This window comes from Aspergillus sydowii (genome assembly GCF_001890705.1).
Source record: "Aspergillus sydowii CBS 593.65 unplaced genomic scaffold ASPSYscaffold_10, whole genome shotgun sequence".
Taxonomy (NCBI): domain Eukaryota; kingdom Fungi; phylum Ascomycota; class Eurotiomycetes; order Eurotiales; family Aspergillaceae; genus Aspergillus; species Aspergillus sydowii.
In genome coordinates, this window is record NW_024467868.1 from 423,381 (window position 1) to 446,335 (window position 22,955).

General features: G+C 50.8%; 13 protein-coding genes across 13 annotated transcripts; 7 read left to right on the forward strand and 6 right to left on the reverse strand.

Annotated features, from left to right (window-relative positions):
• Nucleotides 1-307: 307 nt before the first annotated feature.
• On the reverse strand, nucleotides 308-2,350 carry ASPSYDRAFT_92174 (WASP family protein; the record flags this gene model as incomplete). Its single annotated transcript, XM_040852623.1, has 3 exons — nucleotides 308-339; nucleotides 392-2,078; nucleotides 2,141-2,350. 3 exons carry the CDS (start codon nucleotides 2,348-2,350, stop codon nucleotides 308-310), a joined length of 1,929 nt encoding a protein of 642 aa, XP_040699777.1.
• Nucleotides 2,351-3,264: 914 nt separating this feature from the next.
• Nucleotides 3,265-3,526, forward strand: ASPSYDRAFT_157343 (uncharacterized protein; the record flags this gene model as incomplete). Its single annotated transcript, XM_040842631.1, has 2 exons — nucleotides 3,265-3,391; nucleotides 3,465-3,526. The coding sequence occupies 2 exons, from the start codon at nucleotides 3,265-3,267 to the stop codon at nucleotides 3,524-3,526; spliced, it is 189 nt and encodes a 62-aa protein (XP_040699778.1).
• A 376-nt stretch (nucleotides 3,527-3,902) lies between these two features.
• Nucleotides 3,903-7,248, forward strand: ASPSYDRAFT_60114 (ssDNA endodeoxyribonuclease RAD1; the record flags this gene model as incomplete). Its single annotated transcript, XM_040849801.1, has 8 exons — nucleotides 3,903-3,950; nucleotides 4,018-4,199; nucleotides 4,249-4,301; nucleotides 4,390-4,458; nucleotides 4,512-4,563; nucleotides 4,612-5,088; nucleotides 5,145-6,249; nucleotides 6,316-7,248. 8 exons carry the CDS (start codon nucleotides 3,903-3,905, stop codon nucleotides 7,246-7,248), a joined length of 2,919 nt encoding a protein of 972 aa, XP_040699779.1.
• Nucleotides 7,249-7,839: 591 nt separating this feature from the next.
• On the reverse strand, nucleotides 7,840-8,514 carry ASPSYDRAFT_157582 (translation initiation complex factor eIF1A; the record flags this gene model as incomplete). Its single annotated transcript, XM_040842654.1, has 2 exons — nucleotides 7,840-8,268; nucleotides 8,494-8,514. 2 exons carry the CDS (start codon nucleotides 8,512-8,514, stop codon nucleotides 7,840-7,842), a joined length of 450 nt encoding a protein of 149 aa, XP_040699780.1.
• Nucleotides 8,515-8,617: 103 nt separating this feature from the next.
• ASPSYDRAFT_48236 (uncharacterized protein) lies at nucleotides 8,618-9,777 on the forward strand. Its single transcript, XM_040847591.1, has one exon. It carries the CDS (start codon nucleotides 8,982-8,984, stop codon nucleotides 9,534-9,536), a length of 555 nt encoding a protein of 184 aa, XP_040699781.1. The 5' UTR covers nucleotides 8,618-8,981; the 3' UTR covers nucleotides 9,537-9,777.
• On the forward strand, nucleotides 9,721-11,775 carry ASPSYDRAFT_392745 (putative chitin biosynthesis protein (Chs5)). Its single transcript, XM_040845863.1, has 3 exons — nucleotides 9,721-9,779; nucleotides 9,840-10,035; nucleotides 10,193-11,775. The coding sequence occupies exons 2-3, from the start codon at nucleotides 9,964-9,966 to the stop codon at nucleotides 11,456-11,458; spliced, it is 1,338 nt and encodes a 445-aa protein (XP_040699782.1). The 5' UTR covers nucleotides 9,721-9,779; nucleotides 9,840-9,963; the 3' UTR covers nucleotides 11,459-11,775.
• Nucleotides 11,776-11,964: 189 nt separating this feature from the next.
• ASPSYDRAFT_60117 (putative aspartate transaminase) lies at nucleotides 11,965-13,336 on the reverse strand (the record flags this gene model as incomplete). Its single annotated transcript, XM_040849802.1, has 3 exons — nucleotides 11,965-12,029; nucleotides 12,096-12,201; nucleotides 12,260-13,336. 3 exons carry the CDS (start codon nucleotides 13,334-13,336, stop codon nucleotides 11,965-11,967), a joined length of 1,248 nt encoding a protein of 415 aa, XP_040699783.1.
• Nucleotides 13,337-14,361: 1,025 nt separating this feature from the next.
• On the forward strand, nucleotides 14,362-15,574 carry ASPSYDRAFT_92180 (alpha/beta hydrolase; the record flags this gene model as incomplete). The annotated part of the gene is made up of 3 exons (XM_040852624.1): nucleotides 14,362-14,880; nucleotides 14,935-15,249; nucleotides 15,308-15,574. The coding sequence occupies 3 exons, from the start codon at nucleotides 14,362-14,364 to the stop codon at nucleotides 15,572-15,574; spliced, it is 1,101 nt and encodes a 366-aa protein (XP_040699784.1).
• A 379-nt stretch (nucleotides 15,575-15,953) lies between these two features.
• On the forward strand, nucleotides 15,954-17,910 carry ASPSYDRAFT_92181 (class II fumarate hydratase; the record flags this gene model as incomplete). The annotated part of the gene is made up of 6 exons (XM_040852625.1): nucleotides 15,954-16,187; nucleotides 16,270-16,314; nucleotides 16,376-16,413; nucleotides 16,473-16,588; nucleotides 16,645-17,662; nucleotides 17,724-17,910. 6 exons carry the CDS (start codon nucleotides 15,954-15,956, stop codon nucleotides 17,908-17,910), a joined length of 1,638 nt encoding a protein of 545 aa, XP_040699785.1.
• A 745-nt stretch (nucleotides 17,911-18,655) lies between these two features.
• Nucleotides 18,656-19,241, forward strand: gup1 (glucosamine 6-phosphate N-acetyltransferase; the record flags this gene model as incomplete). Its single annotated transcript, XM_040845171.1, has 2 exons — nucleotides 18,656-19,081; nucleotides 19,152-19,241. 2 exons carry the CDS (start codon nucleotides 18,656-18,658, stop codon nucleotides 19,239-19,241), a joined length of 516 nt encoding a protein of 171 aa, XP_040699786.1.
• A 39-nt stretch (nucleotides 19,242-19,280) lies between these two features.
• ASPSYDRAFT_393041 (uncharacterized protein) lies at nucleotides 19,281-20,082 on the reverse strand. Its single transcript, XM_040845872.1, has 2 exons — nucleotides 20,029-20,082; nucleotides 19,281-19,941 (listed from the first exon to the last, which is right to left on the reverse strand). The coding sequence occupies exon 2, from the start codon at nucleotides 19,889-19,891 to the stop codon at nucleotides 19,424-19,426; it is 468 nt and encodes a 155-aa protein (XP_040699787.1). The 5' UTR covers nucleotides 19,892-19,941; nucleotides 20,029-20,082; the 3' UTR covers nucleotides 19,281-19,423.
• An 84-nt stretch (nucleotides 20,083-20,166) lies between these two features.
• Nucleotides 20,167-20,647, reverse strand: ASPSYDRAFT_60121 (40S ribosomal protein eS30; the record flags this gene model as incomplete). Its single annotated transcript, XM_040849803.1, has 3 exons — nucleotides 20,167-20,190; nucleotides 20,283-20,387; nucleotides 20,588-20,647. 3 exons carry the CDS (start codon nucleotides 20,645-20,647, stop codon nucleotides 20,167-20,169), a joined length of 189 nt encoding a protein of 62 aa, XP_040699788.1.
• A 562-nt stretch (nucleotides 20,648-21,209) lies between these two features.
• ASPSYDRAFT_48244 (60S ribosomal protein eL24) lies at nucleotides 21,210-22,530 on the reverse strand. The gene is made up of 3 exons (XM_040847593.1): nucleotides 22,413-22,530; nucleotides 22,117-22,260; nucleotides 21,210-21,922 (listed from the first exon to the last, which is right to left on the reverse strand). The coding sequence occupies exons 1-3, from the start codon at nucleotides 22,461-22,463 to the stop codon at nucleotides 21,635-21,637; spliced, it is 483 nt and encodes a 160-aa protein (XP_040699789.1). The 5' UTR covers nucleotides 22,464-22,530; the 3' UTR covers nucleotides 21,210-21,634.
• Nucleotides 22,531-22,955: the final 425 nt, after the last annotated feature.

The window sequence follows — 22,955 nt, forward strand, 5'->3', positions numbered from 1 at the left end:
GATATACTGATAAGAAAAGTTCTTCCCAGACCTTCTATACATTATTGAATGAACTGCAGATTTTGTAGCCCCGACATTGATGCGTATGGCGGTTTTCATGAACAAGACACTGAAAGGTGAACTGAACGCTGCAGATTTTTGGGAATTCAACAAAACATCCTCACCAAACGCTTGCAATTGATAACCCGCAAACAACATGAATTGCTACAAGAAGACTGGAGCACGTAGGTATCAAGAAAAGATAAAACTGAACAAGATCTCGCAACGAAATACGGAAGATGCAGGAAGACGCTCAACAATTCGTCGCTCACCAATCGTCATCGTCGTCCTTTTCGTCATCTGAAATCGAGTTAGATATTTATAACAAACAGTTCTGAAAATTAGTGCTTACCACTGCCACTGACTTTCTGTTTTCTCTTCGCCAGTGCGTCTTGCAATGCTCCCGCCAATCCTCCTTGAGGAGCGCCGCCTGCGCTAGGGCTTGCTGCTGTTTCATTAGCTCCTCCTGGCACCATGGCTGCACTTCGATCTTTCTTTTCGGTATCCTTGACTTTGCGCAAACCGCCACCACCTTGACCACCAGATGCTCTAATAGCAGCCAACAAATCGTCTCTGCCTCCAGCAGGCTGCGGCAATGGAGGCGCCGATCCACCAGGAGGAGGCGGAGGTGGAGGCGCACCAGCACCTGGAGGAGGCGGAGGAGGTGGGGGTGCACCGGCCCCGGGGGGCGGCGGAGGAGGAGGCGGCGCAGAGCCTCCCGCCGCTGGTGGTGGTGGTGGTGGCGGCGGCGGCGGCGGTGCAGCACTTGCAGGTGGACTTTGACGTGCCGGTGGAGGAGGCGGGGGAGGGATGCTTGAAACAGGCGGCGGCGGCGGAGGTGGAGACGGAGCAGCGCTTGTAGAAGGGGGCGGAGGAGTAGGCCGTGATGCACCGGGTACAGGCGGAGGCGGAGGTGGGGGGTGGGAAGCCGGGCTCCTTGGTGGCGGTGGTGGAGGCCCTCCTGAGGCATTGGGAACTTTAGGAGGAAGCTGGGGTGGTGATGCAGGGCTTGCTGTCCGCGGCGGGGGTGGTGGAGGCCCTGGAGGTGCCGGGCTACGGCTAGGGGGCGCTGGTGGGGCGGACACCTTCCGTTCCCCTTGGAATGGAGGTGGTACTCCGAATCGAGGAGGTCCATCGTCCATCGGAGCTTTGGGAGGTCGAGGTGGCGGCGGTGGTCCAGGGTTAGCGCCTGACGCCGCTCGTGGGCGTGCTGGCGGAGCTGGACCGGTTGTATGGGCAAATTTGCCAGCATCCGCGATCGGTGGAGGGGCACGAAACCTTTCTCTTGGCGGCGACGGGTCTCGCGGAGGTGTGGGAGCCGTGTCTTCGTCTGTCTTGGCTTGTGTCTTGCGCGACGGTGGTGGAGGAGGAGGAGCACCCCTGCGGCTGCCCGAGCTACTGCCTGTATTCTGAGGGCTGACAGCAGTAGCCTTGGGCGGTAGTGCAGCTGGGGGAGGGGGAGGCGGTGCCTTTCCTTTCTTATCATTAACTGGAGGTGATGCAGATTCCGCTTCGCTGGCTTGCTTTTGCTCGATATACGACTTGATGAAATCGGCATTGTCTGCAATCTGGTCTTCCGTGAACCCCATCGCCTCGAGCTCGCTCAGCAATCCCTTCCATGATGGGTCACTAGTGTCGAATGGCAATTCCTTGCGTCCCGGGGAAGCTGCGGGAGGTGGTGGTGCGACTTGTATCGTTGGGGCTGGAGGGAGTTCGGCCGGTGTTATCTGCGTTGGTGCATGCGACCGTCCCAGCAGGCTACCGAATATTGATCGGCCTACGCCACCAGACTTCCCGTTCGCAACAGGGGTAGGGCCCTGTCCTCGTGTTGACGCAAATGGTGTTTGGCGTGTCTCCTTGCTTGCATTCTTCTCCCGCTCTATCATTTTCTTGATGAATGTCTTCGCCTCTTTTTCATCGGCAAATGATAAACCGGCGGGGCAATCGTCCAGCTCGAAGGTGTGGAAGAACGTGCGGTCTTGGTTGTATTGAAAGTTCTCATAAATTTCTTGGTCCCAGATAACACCTTTTCCAGCGGGCTACAGTCCGGGGGGCGCGATGTTAGAGTATAATCCTAGCAAAATTATGGCTTGCCACTCACCGATACATCCACCAGCTTCAACCAAAAGGTGCGCCCGACCAAGTCATTCGCCAGCACAACAGCGCCTTGTAAACCGGTATACGTCCATTTGTGTGGGTCTGGATAGGCCACAAAGAGCCGCGCAACCGCTACTGCCTGTATTTTGTTTGCCGGTTTCGGGACATTTCTCTTCACCGTCTCCTTGTCGGCGTCACTGAGGATAGATGGCATGTCGAGTCAAGCGGGGTAAAGCGGAGGTAGAAGTACGGAGGTGATCGAAGAATATGGGGGAAGGCGTCGTCTTAATCTGATTTCCTGCAGCACATTGCAGGGTAGATTTTCTAAGAACAAGAAGCGCTTGTTTCCTAGGGACAGATATAGCTGATCTTGTCAGCGGCAAAAACCGGCGGTAGTTGGGAGCAGGGCAAGCGAGTAGCTGGCGCTCGGCGTCGGGTTAAAGGCCTAGCTCGGGTCGAATATGCTCAAGGAATAGCGTTGTTCTGTTCCCAGTGTGCAGGGATTATGGGGTCTTTTGGAATGCAGGATTGGGGAGGTAAAGGAAGTCGTCTCGTGGAGTTGAGGTGAGGCAGACAAGAGCGAGCGGAGTCGCAGGCACTAAACAACTTTAGAGGCACCGCCCGGTGGGGAATGAATTCGCATGCGACCAGCAACAGCCTTACGCAGTAGTCTACACTTCACAGTGATTTTCTGTGTAGTGCCGTTCTTGGTCAACTTCTGAATGCTTCATGGGTCGCCACTGTCTCGTTGGCCTGTTACTGTAGTATTTCTATTTGGATGCCTAACTCATATTGACCCTAGCGGAACCTAATTAGGTACAGCTATACCTATATCTTGTTGAGTGAGGCCGCACTGAACTGCCCTATTCGAATGCGCAATGCAACCAACCCACCATATACGAACAGGGCAACCAAGGACTAGGCGGGGCTACAGTGTCCCCAGAGCTATATGAGCCACCTGCTAATGGTTTGTCTCAACGTCCAAGTGCTTGTCCTACTGTGGATGACGTCACCTCGTCTTTTACTTTGGTATATAGTCTCGATGGCAGTAGTTTTCTTCTTCACCATCTACAGATAATCGATATCATCCTACTAGGTTTTTGAAGCTCGGAAATATCATTAGTCGCCATGCCCGTTATTCCAGATCCCAAGACATTCGCCCCAGGAAACAACAACGAGTCCTCGAATTCTCAGGACCAGAGCAAGAAAGCCACTGCGCAGGATCATATCTCAAAGGGGCCCCAGATCCCCGAAAGTGAGTACCATATTGTGATATCGACGCATTGAACGCTCTACGTAATTTCAGATGCCTAACGAGCTATCACCAGATATGCCGCCTAAAGCGTCTCGAGAGGAAATCGAAGCGCGTATGAAGGAGCTGAATAAATAAGTCAGGAATGCTTTCACGATAACCGTTTGCAATATGAGATATGTGTATCAATTTGATGAACTATGTGTCACTAGCTAAAACTAATTAATTTAATCCCCAATTTTTCCCTGGGGCTTCAAATGCGAAGCTAGGTATAAATATGCGGTCCTTATAGCAGCCCCCTGCATTCGCCCCTATTCTGGCCTTGATGAATACCAAGCCCGTCAGTATTCTAAAGTATTCACAAAAACAACTCTACCAAGTATAGAATAGCCAGGAGTATTCTTTAGCAGAAAAGCTAAGCAAAGTATAGATTGCATCATAACACGTGACTTCGTGTTCACTTTGTGCCTAACTTCGCGACGAGACCTCATCTGCTCGCGTAAAGAGGCTCCTCATGCCGCCTGAACGACAGAATGCGCCGGTGAAGCTGTCACTGCCCCTGGTATGTATTCATGACGATCGGCGTCCATGTATCAATGTGCTTTCTCCGCTGATAGGGTACGCTGTAGCAATTCCAGCAGGACATCTTCACCGAACTCCGCGGGGAAGATGAATTGGTCATCCTCGCCCGGGGCCTGGGGCTCCTTCGCTTGATTACGAATCTGCTTCACTTTTACGATTCTGCTGGGAATAACTTGGTGTTATTAGTGGGGGCAGATGATAGAGAGAATGAATGGATTGGCGAGGGTATGTTAATTGAGCGACAGTCCATCACGCAAGCGGTGCTGACGCCCTTGAAGCCCTGGCAGAGCATTATGCAATAAGCAGAACCCCTCTTGCGAGGGGTCTGAAGGTCATCAATACAGATAGGGCTACAGTTCCCATGCGGTGCGTGCTGCGTTAAATAGGTCCTGAGATTGAATATTGATGGAAGTTTAGAGAGAGGATATACGCCCAAGGTGGCATTCTGAGTGTGACATCCAGAATACTAGTCGTGGATTTGCTGTCAAGTACTTTCATACCCGATCATCTCCAACGTTGAGCTTGATCTGACCCTTCCCAGAGCTACTTGACCCAGAGAAGGTGACTGGACTGGTTGTACTTCATGCTGACAAGTAAGGCTCTGCTTCCCCGACCTGCTCACAAACCAACTAACCGACTAGGATTGTCGCAACGTCAACCGAGGCATTCATAATCCGGATATTTCGTCATGCCAACAAAAGCGGTTTTCTGAAAGCCTTCTCGGACTCCCCAGAGCCTTTCACGACAGGGTTTGCGCCTTTGGCCAATTCCCTGCGGAACCTGTTCCTGCGCAAAGCGTCATTATGGCCGCGATTCCACGTTACTGTCGCTGAGTCTTTGGAAGGCCACAGAAAAGCAGAAGTAATCGAGCTTGAGGTCCCCATGAGCGATAAGATGCGGGAAATCCAAAACGCTGTTCTTGAATGCGTTGAACTCTGTATCGGAGAGCTCAAGAAGGCGAATACAGGTTTGGACATGGCTGATTGGACTTTGGATAGTGCTCTGCACAGGAGCTTTGATATTGCCATCAGACGTCAGCTTGATCCCATGTGGCACCGAGTGAGTTTCAGAACGAAGCAGATTGTGAGTGACCTCAGTGATCTTCGGGCAATACTTCAGTAAGACAAGCGCCACTCTTACGAATTACCCTGTACCGGCTACTGACTATAGCCAGCGCCCTCCTCACTTACGATGCTGTTTCATTTGTTAAATATCTCGATACTATTGTAACCGCACACTCCCCGCCTCCAGGATCAACGAGACACAACTATTCACCATGGCTCTTTCTTGACGCCGCCCATGTTCTTTTCCAGACAGCGAAGTCGCGGGTGTACGAGGGAAAAATTGGCAATGATGCCGCTCGCTCGTCCTTAACCTCTTTACCTACTACACTTCGACCTGTTTTAGAAGAACAGCCTAAATGGGAGGTCCTGGCTGAGATACTCGAGGAGATTGAAACAGACGCATATCTCAACCCCGTCAATATGGACGAGTCAAATAGCACTGTGTTAATAATGTGCGCTGACCAACGAATGTGTCGCCAACTTCGGGAGTATCTGGGGACGATGCATACGAAAGTAGAAGAGGACAGACAGGATAATGCGGATGATGAAGAACGCAAACAAGAAAAGAGACGCTCGGCGGATGTGATGCTGCGCCGAAGACTAAGAGAGTATATTGACTGGAAACGCTCACTGTCCAACGTCAACAAGAATTTGTCAGGGAAACTTTCGAGTGAGGTGACTCCGTCTGGATCAGGCCGAGATACACCACGACCGTCAACCCCACAAGGAAGAGCTCCTCCAAACAAGCGACGCCGAGTCCGCGGTGGGGGTGTGGTTACAAATTCAATTCCAGGACGTCCAGCGAATGCCAGTGTCCAAGCAGATACCGAGCCTTCGGAACAGATGTCTGGTCTTCTGGATGAGATTCAACCCACTGAAACCGAGGAGACGCTAAAGGAAGAGATCATTATCGATGACTTCGAGGACATGGGCGACTTCTACGAGCTGTATGACATGGGTGACTTGGTAATGGTACATCCGTTTGATGGTGATATGGACGAGCACATTCTCGAAGAGGTGCGCCCTCGGTACATTATCATGTACGAGCCGGACTCTGCTTTCATTCGAAGAGTTGAGGTGTACCGCAGCTCTCACGTAGGAAGAAATGTGCGTGTGTACTTCATGTATTATGGTGGCTCTGTCGAAGAACAACGGTACTTGAGTGCAGTCAGGCGCGAGAAAGACGCGTTCACCAAGCTCATCAAAGAGAAGAGCGTAAGGCAACCACCCTCCGACCCCCCGGCACCGTTGAAAGGTAGAAGCTAACACATTATATTTTAGAATATGGCTGTAACCATCACACATGACAAGAGTCTTGAAGACCCACAAGAGCAATTCCTACGAACAGTCAACACCCGCATTGCCGGTGGCGGTCGTCTCACAGCAACAGCGTCGCCGCCACGAGTGGTAGTCGATGTTCGAGAATTCAGAAGTGCCCTCCCATCCCTCCTCCATGGCAACAACATGATCATCGTACCCTGCCAAATAACAGTAGGCGACTACATCCTCACCCCAGACATCTGCGTTGAACGCAAATCCGTTCGGGACCTGATATCCTCACTCCGCAACGGCCGCTTGTACAACCAAGCTGAAACAATGACCCAGCATTATAAGTCCCCTCTTCTACTAATCGAATTCGACGAAAACAAATCCTTCACCTTCGACGCCTTCACATCCGCAACTACCCCGGGGACAACCTTCCTAACCGACTTCGGATTTTCCTCATCAGGAGCAGTAACAACGTCTCTATCATCCAGCAACGCACTCATTAACCCATCAGCCCCTAAATCAGCACAACACCTCCTCGTCCTCCTGACACTCGCCTTCCCAAGACTGAAAATCATCTGGTCGTCCTCACCCTACCAAACCGCAGAAATCTTCGCTGAATTGAAGAAAAATGCACCGGAGCCGGACCCTGTCCGTGCTGTGCAGATAGGGCTAGATGTGGACATTTTGACAGACGCAGAAACGGGAACGGGGGATGTGATGACGGCCTCGGGAATTGAGCACCGGACGTTCAATCTCCTGCCTCAAGAGATGTTAAGGGCTGTTCCAGGTGTCTCCCCGCAGGTATTGGAGCGGCTGATCCTTGATATTGGGAATATTACTGAGATTGCAAATATGGACGTTGAACAGCTTGATCCGTATATGGGAAAGGAGGCTGCCAGGCAGGTTGTTGGATTCTTCCGGAAGAGTGTTTTCGATGGGGAATAGTTAGGTTATATAATCTTACTAGTGGATGACACCTATAATAGATGTGCTCTACAAATGTAAAATTGTCTGGAAATTTTTTTTTTTTATAACCCTTTCATTAATCTATCATCCAAGCTTTTTCAACAGGAAAAGAAAAGGAGCAAGGAGCAAGTAGAAAGAGAAACAGACAAAGGATCGTTGACACGACGTGGAGCAGTGCGTAGCTGAGACGGTACGTGTCGCGTCCATTTCTCTGCAGCATCTGGGGAACATCTCCCACGATGAACTGTGCGAAAGAAAGGAAGCATACCCAGTCTATCGTCATCATGGGATAGTTCTCCAGTGTCCCGAATATCAATGCTCCGTACTTTGAAGCTTGGAAGAGCACCGGTCTTCTGAGGGTAAACCGAAGCGGGGGAATCCCGTAAGCTGCGATTTCTCGTTATGATTCCATCACGGTCGTAGGACGCGAGTTAGTTTCCTCGCCACGTAGTAGTTTAAAAAGCCGTGCTGATAGAAAACAAAAAGGCCGAAGATCGAAGCTGGCGGGAAGAACCCAGTGGCTCTTGTGGGAGTATGGAATGCAAAGATATCGGAGTTGGGGCAAGGTTTTTAGAGTTCGTCGATATCGACGTCCTTCTCTTCTTCGCTATCGCGGTCCTCGTCGAACTCGACGTTGTCCTCGAAACCTTCGTGACCATAGGTGTCGGTTTCGTTGATCTTGGCGTGCTCGGGCAGCTCGCCGTAGGCCTTCAGACTTCTGGCCTCGTCGGCGGTGTATTTCATGATGACGTCGCCCTTTTCGTCTTGGTATTCACGCAGCGAGAGAAGGATGATATCGCCCTGGTTGATCCAGACCTTCTTTCTCAGCTTGCCACGAATGTGTGCGAGTCGCTTTTCGCCGTCGAAGCACAGAGCCTCCAGACGGCCGTTACCGAGCATCTTCACGACCTGCGCATACTCCTGGCCTTCTTCCTTGAATACGAGCTCACGCTTCTCGTTGTCGTTTTCGTTCTTTCCGCGACGACGGTTCTTACCGCCCTATACACGATTTTGTGTTAGCATATGGTCATAGTGGCGGCAATCCAAAGCTGTGCTCGCCAAAGCTTTGCTACTCCCTTCCGCCGAAATATATCCGGCTAACCTAGCGCAATCACAAGATATCACTGGCGAAATATTGCGGTAGGGACGGGAGGCGAAGTTGGGTGGCACACAGCAGAAAATCTGGCAGAGCGGGGTGAGATGGATAAAAAAGGTGAGTCATACCTTTCCCTTGTTCTTGGGCATACTGAAATATCCCTAGCGGTTTGCTGGGAATGGTATGCCTGATCAAAAGATCGAAATAGAGATTGGGGTCCAAAGGTGAAAGGAGATGGGCAGCCGAAAGGACGTGGAAGTGGGGGGAGATTGTGCCTTTAAATCTCTCTCAAACGGGTTTGTGATGACTTATGTCAGCGAGTGTGGCGGCCTGAACTTTGCCTTAGGCTTGCCACAAAGCGAGAGAATCCTCACCGCCCTGAGTATTGATGCCGGATATTTGGATTTCGAACTGATTCAGTGCAATTCTCTTTGGCTCTTGCAATTTTTGTTTCTTGATTACCGAGGCGCGTTGAGCTCACAACTGCTCTTGGCAAGCCTTGTGCGTTGGGTGGCAACTGGTACCTGCCAGTACCTGGCGACGCATGCCGCTCATTCTCCGGCCCTCTGATTTTTATGCGCCCACTCTTTACCTCCATGGTGGTTTAGTTCTCGAAATGGCACAACCCGCGCCTAGGCGCCTATTCACATTTAAATTCACACCTAAATCGGTTATACCGTCGTTTGCTTCTCGATACCTTGCTCTTCGACAAAGCCCCATCTACCCGAAGATAAAGTTTCAGTGCGATAACCGTGATCCAAATACACTATGGTGGAGAGTGAACTCTATCCAGATACTTGGTGAAAAACGGGTGGTCAGATCTCGGGTCACTCGAAAAGTGCGAGATGCATTTGTATATGAGCTGAAAGCTCGCGGGTTTGATGATAAGGGCAGAAAGTTGGACTCGAATATTGCCTCAACTGATGGGATTCATGGTAATATGAGAGGGACCGTCACTATAACGATTCTGCCCGGTTCACTTCAGGGGAGTTTTCCTGCGTTCCGGAAGGAGATGAAGCCTAAGGTGGATGAATTGATGTGGCAGCAACAAAATGAACAGTCGATAAACGCTGGAAAGTCGAAAGTTGCAAGGACCAGACGAGCCCAGCAATCAACACAGACGCACAGGGGCACCTCACGGCCAAACACAAGGCCTCGTAAAAAGTGCTAAGGGAGTGCCTAAGTCCAAGTTGCTGATCATTGTTATACTCCGTATGATACCCATGTACTATTAGTTGTTTGCAGCAAGAAGCTTGCTTGTAAAAAGCTCCCGAGCATGCCACAGCAAGAAGAAAAATCGACTTTTATAGATTTTCTGGAAGAGCATTTGTAGCTGCCCGACTGAAATAATGCTCCGTATGGAATTGAGCAATGATTGTCTGGGGGCGCTGCTGATGACGAATGCTCCTGACAGGCACGCGGCTCCCCAGTCTGGCCCAGCTTGGCATCTTCGCTAACTGCGGCCGATCTCCAGGGAGCATCAACAGCCAACTTTCACTTTCCGTCAGGGTCTCTCGCCTCCAATCCGTCCAGTGCCACCTTTCGCCTGTTAATGTGCTATATCTAGCGGATTTCTTGATTTGTGCTCACTCGCCAGAATGCTGGTCTCCTTGACCGTCGGAAAGGTCGACGCTGGTGTCGCTGTCCTGTTGACCCAAGACAACCGCCTGGTAAGGCTTCCCAGTCTGCAGAAACGATGCCCTTGACGGGCCATGGCCTGCTATGAACTTGGTCCCGAGCCAATTTCTTAGTATCAGGTTCTAAGACTTTTCGAGTTTCCACCCATTACCCCACGTGGCCACCAATGCTAACTTTGCTCGCTCCTAGATCGAATTCCCCTCGGTTCTCTTGCCTAGCAATATTACCTCCGGAAGCATCGTTGATATTACCGTGGCGCGCAACAATGCTGCAGAAGCCGCCAACATGGCCTCCTTCCAGGGCCTTCAAAAGCGCATTCTCAACACTTACGGCATCAAGACCCCTTCACCACCCATACTCCGCCTCCGCAACGCTACACAAACCTCCCTTGTTCTCGAATGGGACCCTATCGACCTGGCCACCGCATCCTTAAAGACCCTCTCACTTTACCGCAATGGCTCCAAGGCCGGTTCTATTCCCCGGCCTCTTGAGACGCGCAGCACCAAGATCAGTGGTCTCGCAATCCACTCCGAATACACCTTCCATCTCGTTTTACGCACGACCGCAGGCACATACCAATCAGAGAAGTTGACTTGTCGGACACACAAGATGACAGACTTGTCTGGTATTACAGTGACTACCGGCATTCTTAACGACCAGCGGAAGGACGCCCTCGGCGAGGCTCTCGATCGCATTGGCGGAAGACTCATCGACTCGGTCCGAATCGACACTACACACTTTGTCTGCTCGGAGGGCAGAGGCCCGCTGTGGGAGAAGGCTGTCGAGATGAACATTCCAGTCGTGGTTCCTGAGTGGGTTGACGCTTGCGAGGCAGAGGGCACTATCGTTAGCGTAAGGGGCTATTACCTGAACGCCGACCCCAAGGCCCGTCAACTTGGACCCATCCACGGCTCAACACAGCACCAGCGCACGACTTCATCTATAGCCTCTCCATCGCGCCAGTCTCAATCTCATTCACAGTCCTTATCTCTCCCTACAAACCAACAAGAAGCGGACCAAAGTGCGCCTGAAGCGCCGCCAACCCCGTTCCCTGGAGCTGATATGAGTGGGCAACCAAAGGCAGAAGATGAAGAAAATGATGCTTCAGGAGATTCAGAGACGCCGCCGCCTCCACCTCCAAAGGATGAAGACTCCGAAACCAATGGGACGCAGACAGTAGCATCTCCAGAGGACAAGCAGGAGGATGAGCCCGAAACCAACGGAGAAACCAAATCAGAGTCGGCGCCACTACCTGCTGAAGATCCTGAGAAAGAGGACTCGAAAACACAAGACTTGTCCGAGAAAACGGTTGAACAAGATCACGAGAACGAGGATGAGGAAAAGGAGGAAGAGAACGAGGGGGAAGAGGGAAGCCTACCCAGCGCTAAAGAAGGTGAGAAGGGGAAATCGAAGGAGCATTCAGGGGAGTCGGATTTCAATGAGGTGCCTCTTTAATAATGAGCTGGCTATCCAGCGCAGCGCTCGAATATTGTATATCCATCTTTACCTGATATGACACCCTGGGGAATCGACCTTGACCTAAAATCTCTTATGATCCTGTCAATTCCAACCCCATGCCATTACGCATTCAATTCTCATGCTTTTACCTTCCATCACTATTTTTTTTTTCTTATGATTGTTTGCGCGTTTTGTGCTTTGCTCTATTGACTACCATTCTGTATAGTAGATGGTTGAGTTTAGATAGTTCTCTTTTAATGCTCCATGTCATGAGGAATCAATATTTCATGAACTCCTTTACTTTTTCTCGTCGCTTTTAGTAAGTGTTTGGATTTTTTTTTTGAATACTTTATAATAATGAAGTCATGCATGTTCTTCATTCGCGCTATGAAACCCCATTGGAAAAACAGACACTATTAGACGGTATCCTAGTCTATTTATGCATAAGCTATACATGTAGCATGACTCGTTGGAAGACGGTTCGCAAACTTAAATTTAATTGTTTAGTTAATGTTCCGTACGACCTCGTCAATGGCTCTGGCGACGTAGTTCACATTTTTGGGGCTCACTGTGGTAGAGAATAAACTTGTTAGTTTCGGATTGGGATGTATAATGGGACCTCGGTGTTGCTTACGACCGCTGATGGATGCTCTGCCGGATTTCAGCAGGTAGACATGGTACTTGTCTTTGAGTGCGTAGACTTGCGAGGGGGTAAGGCCGGTGTAGGAGAACATTCCGTTCTGTAAAGATCGTTAGAGTGATTGGCTTTTTCTTGTATGGATGGGCGGAACGGTTTACCTGTTCAACAATGTGTTTCCAAGTGCCGGGGGTCTCGAGTCGAACTAATTCATCGTAGAGAGCTTTCCGCATCGAGATAATGCGTGAGCTCATGACCTCGAGGTCGCCGTGCCATTGCGCTGTAAGCTCAGGGTTTGTGAGGATCTTCTTGACGATGCTACACCCGGCCGTTGGGCCCATAGAGAACTCGCCTCGAATGAGATGGCAGAGGTTGTTGACGACGGTGTCGCGGAGGTCTCGGGCGCCCTCGTTAAGGACGTAGTGGAATGCGCCGACGCGCTGGCCGTAGAGGCCAAAGTTCTTGGAGAAACTTTGCGCAACGCACATTTCCATCTGAGGTTTCTCGTTGAGGACGTAGCGCACGGCCCAGGCGTCTTCGTCTACAGACCCGGATGCGAAGCCCTGGTAGGCCGAGTCGAAGAAGGGGAAGACTCCCTTGCGCTCACAGAGGTCGATAATGGATTTCCATTGTTCCTTGTTGGGGTCTAGACCTGTGGGGTTGTGGGCGCAGGCGTGGAGGAGGACGACATCGCCCTCTTGAGCCTCGGATTCAAGTGTTGACATCATGCCATCGAAGTCGAAAGAGCGGGTAGCGGCAGAATAGTAGGGGTATGTTTTGCGCGGGACACCGGCAAGTTCCCAAATCGTGAGGTGGTTTGCCCAGGAGGGGTTGGAGAGCCAGACGGTTTTGGGCTTCATGTGCGTTGCGAGGAAGAGGGCACCTAGGTGGTTCGCGCCGGTACCTGCGACTGTCTGGACGGTTCCAATGCGTGCCTTGGATGCTTCTTGCTCCTCGGAGGTCGATCGAAGATCGAAGCCGAACATGAGGTCACGCGCAATAGGGAGAAATGCCCTGTCGCCTTCAATGGCTGTATATTCATGGCGAAAGATGTTATTTTCTGCTGCGAGCTGCTTCTCTGCTTCTTGCACGACCGGTAGTGGCCATGGCTGGCCATCGTTTGTTCGGTAAACACCCACACCAAGGTTGACCTTTTGGGGGTATTCGTCGTCGGTGTATGCACGGTTGAGGGCGAAGATCTCGTCCGGAGGTACTGGGCTTACGCTGAGAACAGTCATTGTGATTGGTGTTTAGGGTCGTCCTGCAGAGGAATTGAGAGGGTGAAAGTGCTGTCAAAGGTGGGATTCGTTGTGGAGAAGTGGGTGCTCTATTATAGTACTAGGCGAGATTCCTTTTGTGAATGGGGTGTATGGGATGAGTCAAAGAAATACCCGGCTGGTTATCTTCACTCTACCTTTGTATGGGGGATTGAAGATCTTTGGAAACTGGGGAAGAGCGTCAAGATATACTCGAATGCCCTAATCGATAAGTTTGGACCGATGTCGCCCCTGTATGTGGTCCCGATTATTGGATCTGGGCATCATTGGCTATTCAAAAAAATTTCTGCTGGAACCAGGCGAAGCCGATCCGGCAAGGACAGCCGCTAACCCGATAAAACTGGAGGACTGCTTGAGTATACCCCAAGCGTGAGGCAATTCCTGGTCTTATCCGGCTGGCCAAGATAGCGAAAATGAACTGTTGCGCCAGTGACGGTGGAGCATGCTCCTAAAGTCCATGGCTGCTCAAGGCTGGTAGGGGCTTTGTTCTGTTCCACGCTCGTAGCAAAAATTGGCATCAATTGATTTGCTCAATGCGAAGGAATAATCTGGAAACCCCTTACCTAGTTCCACAGACTGATCCATGAGGTCAGAAGTCAGCTGGATAGGACTCGTCAACAATATCCGACGGTCATCCAGCGATATGGTGATAGCCGGTGGTAGCCGAGCAGAGCAGCACGCCCAACGACATCTCTCGCGGACGGCCGATCCCATGACGGTACTGGGCCACCTTTTACGATGAAGTGAGCTAACGGATTTTCGAAGCTAGAGCGTTGTATTTTGGAGATGTTACGTGCCGGACTTCGATGCAGTTGGAGAAGGAGAAAGATAGCGTGTCTGGGGACAGGGAGGAAGAGAACCAAACACCCCCGCATTTTCATTACAATGACAACTGTCTGCCTGATAACTTTTTTATCTCTACTGAGCACACCTTACATTTTAAACCACTTTTACAAAGTCGCATTTCTTTATTAAAGGAACGACCAATGGCGGGAAACAAGGACCTGCATGAACTGCGTCCAGGATTCGTAGTCCAGCCTCTCCACAACAGCATCCCTCCAGACCTTCTCCCACGCTTTGACCCGGTATACGTAGAGTACTACAACAAATACAATGCGGGACGGCTGCATACGCATGAGGTACCGATTGAAGTCTTTCGCAAAGACCCGGCCAAGTACTTGACGGCGTACGGTCGTGCTGCGGGTCCGGATGTTTTCAGCATAACCGAGAAGACGTGCGCGGTTAAAGACGGAGAGATCAGGATTCGTATCTTTGAGCCCGCGCCTGCCCATGATGAACAAGGACGGCCCAAGAAGAGAGCCGTTTACATCAACTTTCATGGGGGTGGCTGGGTCTTTGGAAATCTTTCGACTGATCATGACTTTTGCAAACGCCTCGTGAATGGACTCGATGGTCACCTGGTAGTCTTTGACGTAGACTATCGGCTCGCGCCTGAGTACAGGTTCCCCACTGCCGTGGACGATTGCTGGGCCGCCTTCAACTGGGTACGTTCTCTGCCACTGTTGGTGCATTGTCCCTTCATCTGACTTGTTATCCAGGTTAGGTCTCAAGCAGGAGAATTCAATCTCGATCTGGATAGAATATCAGTTGGCGGGACATCTGCTGGAGGACATCTTTCCGCGGTAATAGCCCACCACTGTCGAAACGCCAATATTCCGCTTGCGTTGCAGATCCTCGTGGTGCCTGTCTGCGACTTGCACAGTTCGTTCACGCCAGATGGGGATTTTGACCGGGAAAATTCTCCGTACGACTCGTATCGGGAGATGGAGTTTACCGTAGCCCTGCCAGTGGCGAGGATGTCATACTTCCATAAGCATTTCCTCGGGGTGCCACGACCTGCGCCGTCGGAAGATGTAAGTTACTCTTGGTAACCCTGTTGCTTTCCTGAGTCTCATTGCAAGTAATTCTCAGAATTGGAAGATATCCCCAATGTTAGCCCGTGACTTTTCCAACCTGGCGCCGGCTTTGGTCTTCAGTGCCGAGATGGACCCCTTGCGAGATGAAGCCGAAGTATATGCAGACAAGCTGAGAGTGGCAGGCGGGCGAGTGGAATTGGTCCGGGTTGCGGGAGTTCCGCACACCTTTGGTGGGTTGGATGGAATTCTTGAATCGGCCAAGCAGTTCAATAAGAAGGTGATTGAGACGATGCAGACGACATTCGTCTCTCGTTCTGCTTGAACTTGAAGTGTGTTAGGGTCCTCAAGGAGCAAAGGAAAGACTGGATTTTGGTTTATCCGCCAATACCTGATACCGTACCGTATTCGGATTTTGATCGGTTTCCCATAGAAAGCTCCAGTCGCGTACTTGTAATACCAGACCGGGAGAAATCGGCCGGCGACTTCGGACGGCAGAGCAACAAAAGAGCTGGAAGCCTCAGAAGCTGTCGCATCTTTAAGTGTGTTGTGCTGGCCGCCTTTCGGAGCGCTTTTTTTTCTCTCTCTTCTTTTCTCCTGGAACGGTCCAATCCTCCCAGTTGCTTCCAATCCCTAACACTTAGAGGTTACTTAACTCTCGGGTTCCCGTCTTTTTTATACATCCCGGCATTTAATCTTTCGCTATGGCTTCCCGAACCGCGGTGCGCTCATTGAGCTCCCTGCCACATGCGGTTGCTAGAACGTCGAACACCTCCGCATTGGCCCGCACCGGACTGACGTTGGCTGCTCGCTCCCCCGCCTCGTTGGCTAGCCGACGCTCGCTCTGCTCCAACCCCCGTCAACTGCAACAGTTCCCCCGCCTCCAGTCCGTTCAGTCCTTCTCAAACAAGAGACCCTTCAGCTCAACAGTCACAATGGTATGGCTCTCTACACTTCGGGGCACCCCGACGAGGATACAACTCGATCTTCAATCCGGAGGCGCTGACACATGCATTATAGGCTTCGGGATCCCGCACCGAAAGCGACGCCTTTGGCGAAATCCAGGTACGACAGTTCGGTCGTCTCCCAAACAACTCGATACAAGGTCTAATTGGAATGATTCTAGGTTCCCGCCGATAAGTACTGGGGTGCGCAGACTCAGCGGTAAGATACTGGCGAATGGGTATACGAAGTAATGAGAATGGATGCTGATGGATGGATAGATCCCTGGGTAACTTCGACATCAACCAGCCTCAGGACCGCATGCCTGATGCCGTTGTCAAGGCCTTCGGTGTCCTGAAGAGTGCCGCTGCTACCGTGAACATGAAGTATGGCCTTGGTAAGCAATATTTCGCTGACTTTCCAAAGGAGTAAATGGATGCTGATCCGCTGTAGACCCTAAGATTGGTGAGGCTATCAAGCAGGCCGCCGGTGAAGTGGCCGAGGGCAAGCTCCTCGACCACTTCCCCCTGGTCGTTTGGCAGACCGGTTCCGGCACTCAGTCCAACATGAACTCGAACGAAGTCATCTCCAACCGTGCCATTGAGATCCTGGGGGGCAAGATGGGCACCAAGAAGCCCGTCCACCCCAACGACCACGTCAATATGTCCGCTTCGTCCAACGACTCGTTCCCCACTGCCATGCATATCGCCGCCGTCGTGGAGCTTGAGAACACTCTCCTTCCTTCCCTGAAGAGTCTCCGTGATGCTCTCCAGAAGAAGGTGGACAACTTCCAGCACATCATCAAGATCGGCCGTACCCATCTCCAGGATGCCACCCCTCTTACCCTTGGCCAGGAGTTCTCTGGTTACGTTGCTCAGCTGGACCGCAACATTGAGCGCGTCCAGAACTCCCTGCCCCACCTGCGCCAGCTTGCCCAGGGTGGTACCGCTGTCGGTACTGGTCTGAACACCTTCAAGGGCTTCGACGAGGCCATCGCTGTCGAGGTCTCCAAGCTGACCGGCACCGAGTTCAAGACCGCACCTAACAAGTTCGAAGTTCTTGCTGCCCACGACGCCATCGTCGAGGCCTCCGGTTCTTTGAACACCCTTGCTGGCTCTCTGTTCAAGATCGCACAGGATATTCGTTACCTGGGATCCGGCCCCCGCTGCGGTCTCGGCGAGCTTATCCTTCCCGAGAACGAGCCCGGTTCTTCCATCATGCCTGGAAAGGTTAACCCTACCCAGTGCGAGTCTTTGACCATGGTCTGCTCTCAGGTCATGGGTAACCACGTTGCTGCCACAATTGGCGGCATGAACGGCCAGTTCGAGCTGAACGTGTTCAAGCCCGTCCTGATCCGTAACCTTCTGCACAGCGTTCGCATTCTTGCCGACGGAATGAAGAGCTTCGAGAAGAACCTTGTGGCTGGCCTTGAGGCTAACGAGCCCAGAATTAACACTCTCCTCCACGAGAGGTAAGTTTTATTTACTTGTCTGAACTTATAGGTTGTTTGTCAAGTTCACTAACTTTCGCAGTCTGATGCTTGTTACCTGCCTAAACCCCGTCATTGGTTACGACATGGCCTCCAAGGTCGCCAAGAACGCCCACAAGAAGGGCATCACCCTCAAGGAGAGTGCTATGGAACTCAAGGCACTCAGCGAGGAGGACTTTGACAAGCACGTCCGCCCTGAGCTGATGCTGAGCCCCAAGGAGAAGAAATAGATGAGCATTATGAGTTGGGCTGGTGTTAAACTTAGACTGGTATAAATCACTGTAGCGATTTTTAGCTATTATTGACTTGTATATTGGAATATATTGTATTATTTTTCTTTCTTCCTTCCGTTTTGAAATTTTTTGCCTCTTGGATTGACTATGTCTTGGCTTGTCTTAAGTTATTTTTGGATCAACTCTATACCCCGAATGGACAGGAACACCCCTTTTTAGAGGCAAAACATGATTGAGACTCACGTTAAAAATAAAAATTCATTAAATTCCTGACATTGAAGAATCAACAACCGAGTTGTACAATTTGCCAACTGAACTACTGAAGTCTCTTCTGATCTATAAATACCTCGCACTGTCCAATCTCGCAGTGTTTCAAGTGGGACCGTGGTTCAGCTCCCTCGATTTTAGGTCCATATACTGTACTCCGCCTCAAATCTTCCATTGTTGACAACTTGAACTTTCCTTCTCATTCCTCCCAACTTGACGTCTCTCGTTTATAATCACATTATTGTCATAGCCCGCTCTTTTCAATCCGATTGAACCTGCCTTGTCAAGCTAGCGGCGAGAGACCCTAGACTGAAACTCAAACGGCCGTTCACCGCCGCTAAACCCTTCCTTACAATCTGAGCAACACCGAACACCGCGAACCCCGACTCGCAGAACCGGCTTGCTGCTTTCTAATCGAACATTCAGCCATCGTTGCCGATTTTCTCTATATTTTCAATCTGAGAACATATCCAAAATGCCTATCGCAACCCAAGAAGACCAGCCTCTATTCTCCACCACCCTCATCTCCCCCCTCGTCTCCGACGTCCTTCCGAAAGGGTACTCGATCCGCCCAGTACAACGCTCCGACTTCCACCGGGGCTACCTCGACGTCCTGCGCGTCCTCACAACAGTTGGTGACGTGAGCGAAGATGCCTGGAATAAGCGATTCGACTGGATCTCCTCGCGGAATGACGAGTACTACCTCCTTGTTATCGTTGACGAGGAAGACCAGATTGTTGCGACAGGGAGCCTGATAGTTGAGCGCAAGTTCATCCACTCCCTGGGAATGGTCGGGCATATTGAGGATATTGCTGTTGAGAAGGGGCAGCAGGGGAAGAAGTTGGGGCTTAGGGTGATTCAGGCGTTGGATTTTGTGGCCGAGAAGGTTGGGTGTTATAAGGTTTGTTCTTCATTTCTTTCTTCGCCGTTTTGGTCGACTCATCTGGGCAGGGACTAACTGAGTTGCACAGACTATCTTGGATTGCTCGGAGGCAAACGAAGGATTTTATATCAAATGTGGGTTCAAGAGGGCTGGTTTGGAGATGGCCCATTACTATTAGACGGAGTTGGGTGTCTGAATGGCAGAGGAATAATCGTTACGGGGCTTAATTTTTGCTTGTTATGTGCTCCGAGGGTATCTCCGGGTTTGTCTCTGCTGGCGTTCAGAGATCTGTGTTTGATACTGGCTTGCTGGCTTTGTTAGTGACGGATAGATGTATGCATAGATTCATGGTTGTTTATATTATCCGTTTCTCATGAGCCACAAGGGCTTAATGGAGCAAGGCGATCCCCTAGATTGACCAGAATGTTCTAATGATATAGATACGGGCAAGGGATGTGCTCGCTCAAGGGTATTGGCCAACAGACGCGGATTCAGTCGAACTTTCCGTGGTCCAGTTATGCTAACGACTGTCCACTCAATAAGTTCAAGTTGCTGCTTTTCTAAGGCACGACCGGACTCGAAGGTTGGACTGTATGAGGCTGAACATATAACGCTACCCGTATGCCGATTGCTACGTATGCAGGAGCAAAACCCGATTACGCAACTACGTGAAAACAAGAGAATATAGAGCATATTCTCAAGGAGACCGTCGCGAAGTATCACAGCCTTCCCCATAAGAGCATGAACCCCACGAAAACCAGAGGAGCGATCGACAATCAACGAACAAGAATGAAATGCAATTTCCAGTAACGAAGTCGAAGTTCCCATTTGATGATGATGAAGATACTAAGCCCATAACTAGCCATGTATGAAAAGAAAACATCCGCAAACCATCCCCGTAACCAAGCCCAAGTCCGGCTCCTTTTCTGGATCGAAATCTCGAGACTTCCGCGTCGGCGTTGATAGATTCTTTTCTGACCAAGTGAAGAACGGTATTAACCGTCCAGGCCGCGTATTGTTGTGCTTTTCTTCTTTTCGTTCGTGGTCGTCATCGTCATTTTCCCGCGGCGATTACCAGGTTCCTCCTTTCGCTAGGGTATCGTCTAGTTGCCGGGGTTGGGGTTCATCTATTGCAAAGTTGCAAGTTAGCATATTATTCCCGAATTTCCACGAGGATCCAAGGCTCCTCATCCTCCCTCGATTATCGGAATAAACGTACCTTCCGCTTGCCACCGGTCATGGTAACGTTGACGAAACGACGAGTGTACTTCAGACGCTTCATGGCGCGGCCCTTAGGGAGCTTCTTCTTCTCCTGGGGCTCGACCTATATTATCAAAGAAAACCCATCAGTCTACCATTCCCAATGTACTTCTTGCAGTTTCCATCACAAAAACCACCTCCTGAATCGAGCGACATTCGAAACGAGCCGAGCCCTCTCCCATAAACTCTTCCCCGACCGTGCTCGTCCCAGAACCTGCCCTTCCCAACACAAACGATATGGAAAGATAGAAAGGGAAAACTGACCTTAGGAGTGGCAGACTTAACCTTACCCGCACGGGCGAGAGATCCGTGAACCTTACCCATGGCTGCTGGTGATGTAGAACTTGTCGGATCGAAATGGGAAAGTTGAAAAGTCGAGGTGGGAACTTGTGATAAAAGGGGGGTTGCTTGAGTCACCACTGCGCTGGGCTTCTGTGGGCGAATCGCGCTAGTGCTGACCTGTAAGCGAGATGGCAAAATTCGGAAGGGCGGAACCGGGGTTGACTCAGCGGTTATATTTCTGCCTGAGGCAATAGCGTCGCTGAACATGTATGTCTCTGCTACTGTTCTCTTCAAGGCATTTATTGATGATAGAGAGTAATAAACATTTAATTTTCTTCAGTCATTTTATTTTGTTTGAGAAAGAGCGATCACACTCCTTCTGGTACCTGCTATCTCTTGTTTATCGATGCCCTGGCGGTAGTATAGATGCCAAAATGGGTTAGGATAGGTTTGAGCCCTACAAGTATGACAGGGCTCGACTTCGAGGCTCCAAGTCTTGGATCTACGACTGGGGAAATTGATGACATCTTTCTAGGATGAGTCAGTTTGATTTTATAGGGAAAAATGCGTAGACATGATTACTGACGATACGTGGTAAAGGTATGTTGCCTTAGGGATTCAGCTACCTCTGCGCGCGAGGGCGTGTATACTGTATAGTGACGACATCATAGTATGCCAGAACCTCATAAGCAGCAGGACGGTTTGAATGTGTAATGTTTGATTGGGCGTTTGCCCTGAAAACAAGATCATGTAGGAATTTACACTAGAGCGACGTATATCAGGGAGCTATCATCCCACATCCATTTCCCATTCCATTTTATGAAATCAATGGCGTGCGAATGAAAGAGCTTATCTGAAAGTCGTTGAATCCACAAGAAACCGTCTTGTACGCCGATAGTTTTGAGAAACATTTCATTTTTGGTGATAGGGAAAACACATATTCCAGCTCCAGTAACCTCCCAAATTCCGTCCATGAAGTGCTTGCCTTCCGCGCCTCCCAATCCCAAGCCAGACCGTTATATCTTTTCCTTAACGAGACTTGGCAGCGACCTTGGGGGCGGAACCCTTGGCACCCTGCTTGCTCTGGATGCGCTGAGCAGCACCCTTGCCAGCAGAGGCGGCGGACTTAGCCTTGTCGGCCTTCTTCTTGCTCTCGGCGGCAGCCTTCTTCTCCTTGGCGTCCTTGATGGCCTGCTGGCGGGCAGCGGCACGGGCCTCGGGGCGCTGAGAACGGCGCTCCTTGATCACGTCAAGGGAGGCACCGACGATGCCACGCTGGTGCTTGACAGCACGGCGGGTACGCTTCTTAGCAACTTCCTGTTCACGTTGAAATCATCCGTCAGCCTTGTCACTCATTCCACAATTGTTATCCCCTGTATTCCTTATAGTAGTTCCAATTTTCACGTCCCCATTCCCATATCGCGAGGGGTAAACCTATCCCGCTTCCTGCACATAACATTCCCCAACAACTCAAATTCAACTCAGCGACGAAAGGAAAAGGCGGTACCGACCTCAGAGATACCCTTCTTGTGCTGGCGACGGAAGAGAACAGTCCAAGCTATCCGGCGAGGGTTCTTGCGCTGGAGGAAAAGGGATTCGGACTTTCCATTCTGGAAGCGGAAGATCTTGCTGTCGCCACGGACGAACAGCTTACCCTGTTTCAAGTAAAACCAATCTGTCAACAAACATCCTTGTATATAAAATTTGCATTGGCGATGGTTTTGATCGAATGTGCAGCCTGTAAAGGCCTTCGGTCGGGACGAGGGAATTCATCGAACGGGTTGTTTGGCGGAATGACAAAACGCACCTTTCCGGGGTAGATCTTTTGACCGCTGAAAGAATCGTCGTAGGTACGCATCTTGAACGTGAGAGATGCGCGACCGGTTGGGACGAGATGTTGTCGATTGGCGTTGGGTGGTTGAGTCGAATCGGTCTCTTCGGCGGCGTGCTTCGCGAGGCTGGCACAATTCTGAGGTGGTGCGGTGTGGAGCTCGCTAAGCGCACACGTGACCTCGCTCTGCCCTTGACCCCTTCGACGGCGGACTATACAAACTATACGGAACATGAATTCTAGAACAAGGGGGTTTCGCTACGAATTGGCAACTTTAGTGCTATTAACGTGGTCTCGTGTTCCTTCGCAGAGCTATTTTCCTTTCCTTCCCTCCTTTTTGTTTTTTTTTTTTTTGCAATTTCCACATGTCCTGGACATTTTGGGTTTAGTTGCATCGTCCTCGCCATCTTCAACATGCATACCAATTCCTGGCTGGGATTATCAAAACGATTACCGGAAATTTCAGATGCTAGATATTCTGGCATACAAATCATCTCTCTTCGAATCGTTGAGCTAGAT

Excerpts from the sequence above, each read along its gene's own strand:
- ASPSYDRAFT_48244 (XM_040847593.1), bottom strand. The coding sequence starts at position 22,463 with ATGCGTACCTACGACGATTCTTTCAGCGGTCAAAAGATCTACCCCGGA. Across the intron at positions 22,261-22,412 it reads AAAAGATCTACCCCGGAAAG|GGTAAGCTGTTCGTCCGTGG; the intron begins GTGCGTTTTGTC and ends TACTTGAAACAG. Across the intron at positions 21,923-22,116 it reads ACAAGAAGGGTATCTCTGAG|GAAGTTGCTAAGAAGCGTAC; the intron begins GTCGGTACCGCC and ends CAACGTGAACAG.
- ASPSYDRAFT_393041 (XM_040845872.1), bottom strand. The coding sequence starts at position 19,891 with ATGGGAACTTCGACTTCGTTACTGGAAATTGCATTTCATTCTTGTTCG.
- ASPSYDRAFT_48236 (XM_040847591.1), top strand. The coding sequence starts at position 8,982 with ATGGCACAACCCGCGCCTAGGCGCCTATTCACATTTAAATTCACACCT.
- ASPSYDRAFT_392745 (XM_040845863.1), top strand. The coding sequence starts at position 9,964 with ATGCTGGTCTCCTTGACCGTCGGAAAGGTCGACGCTGGTGTCGCTGTC. Across the intron at positions 10,036-10,192 it reads TGACCCAAGACAACCGCCTG|ATCGAATTCCCCTCGGTTCT; the intron begins GTAAGGCTTCCC and ends GCTCGCTCCTAG.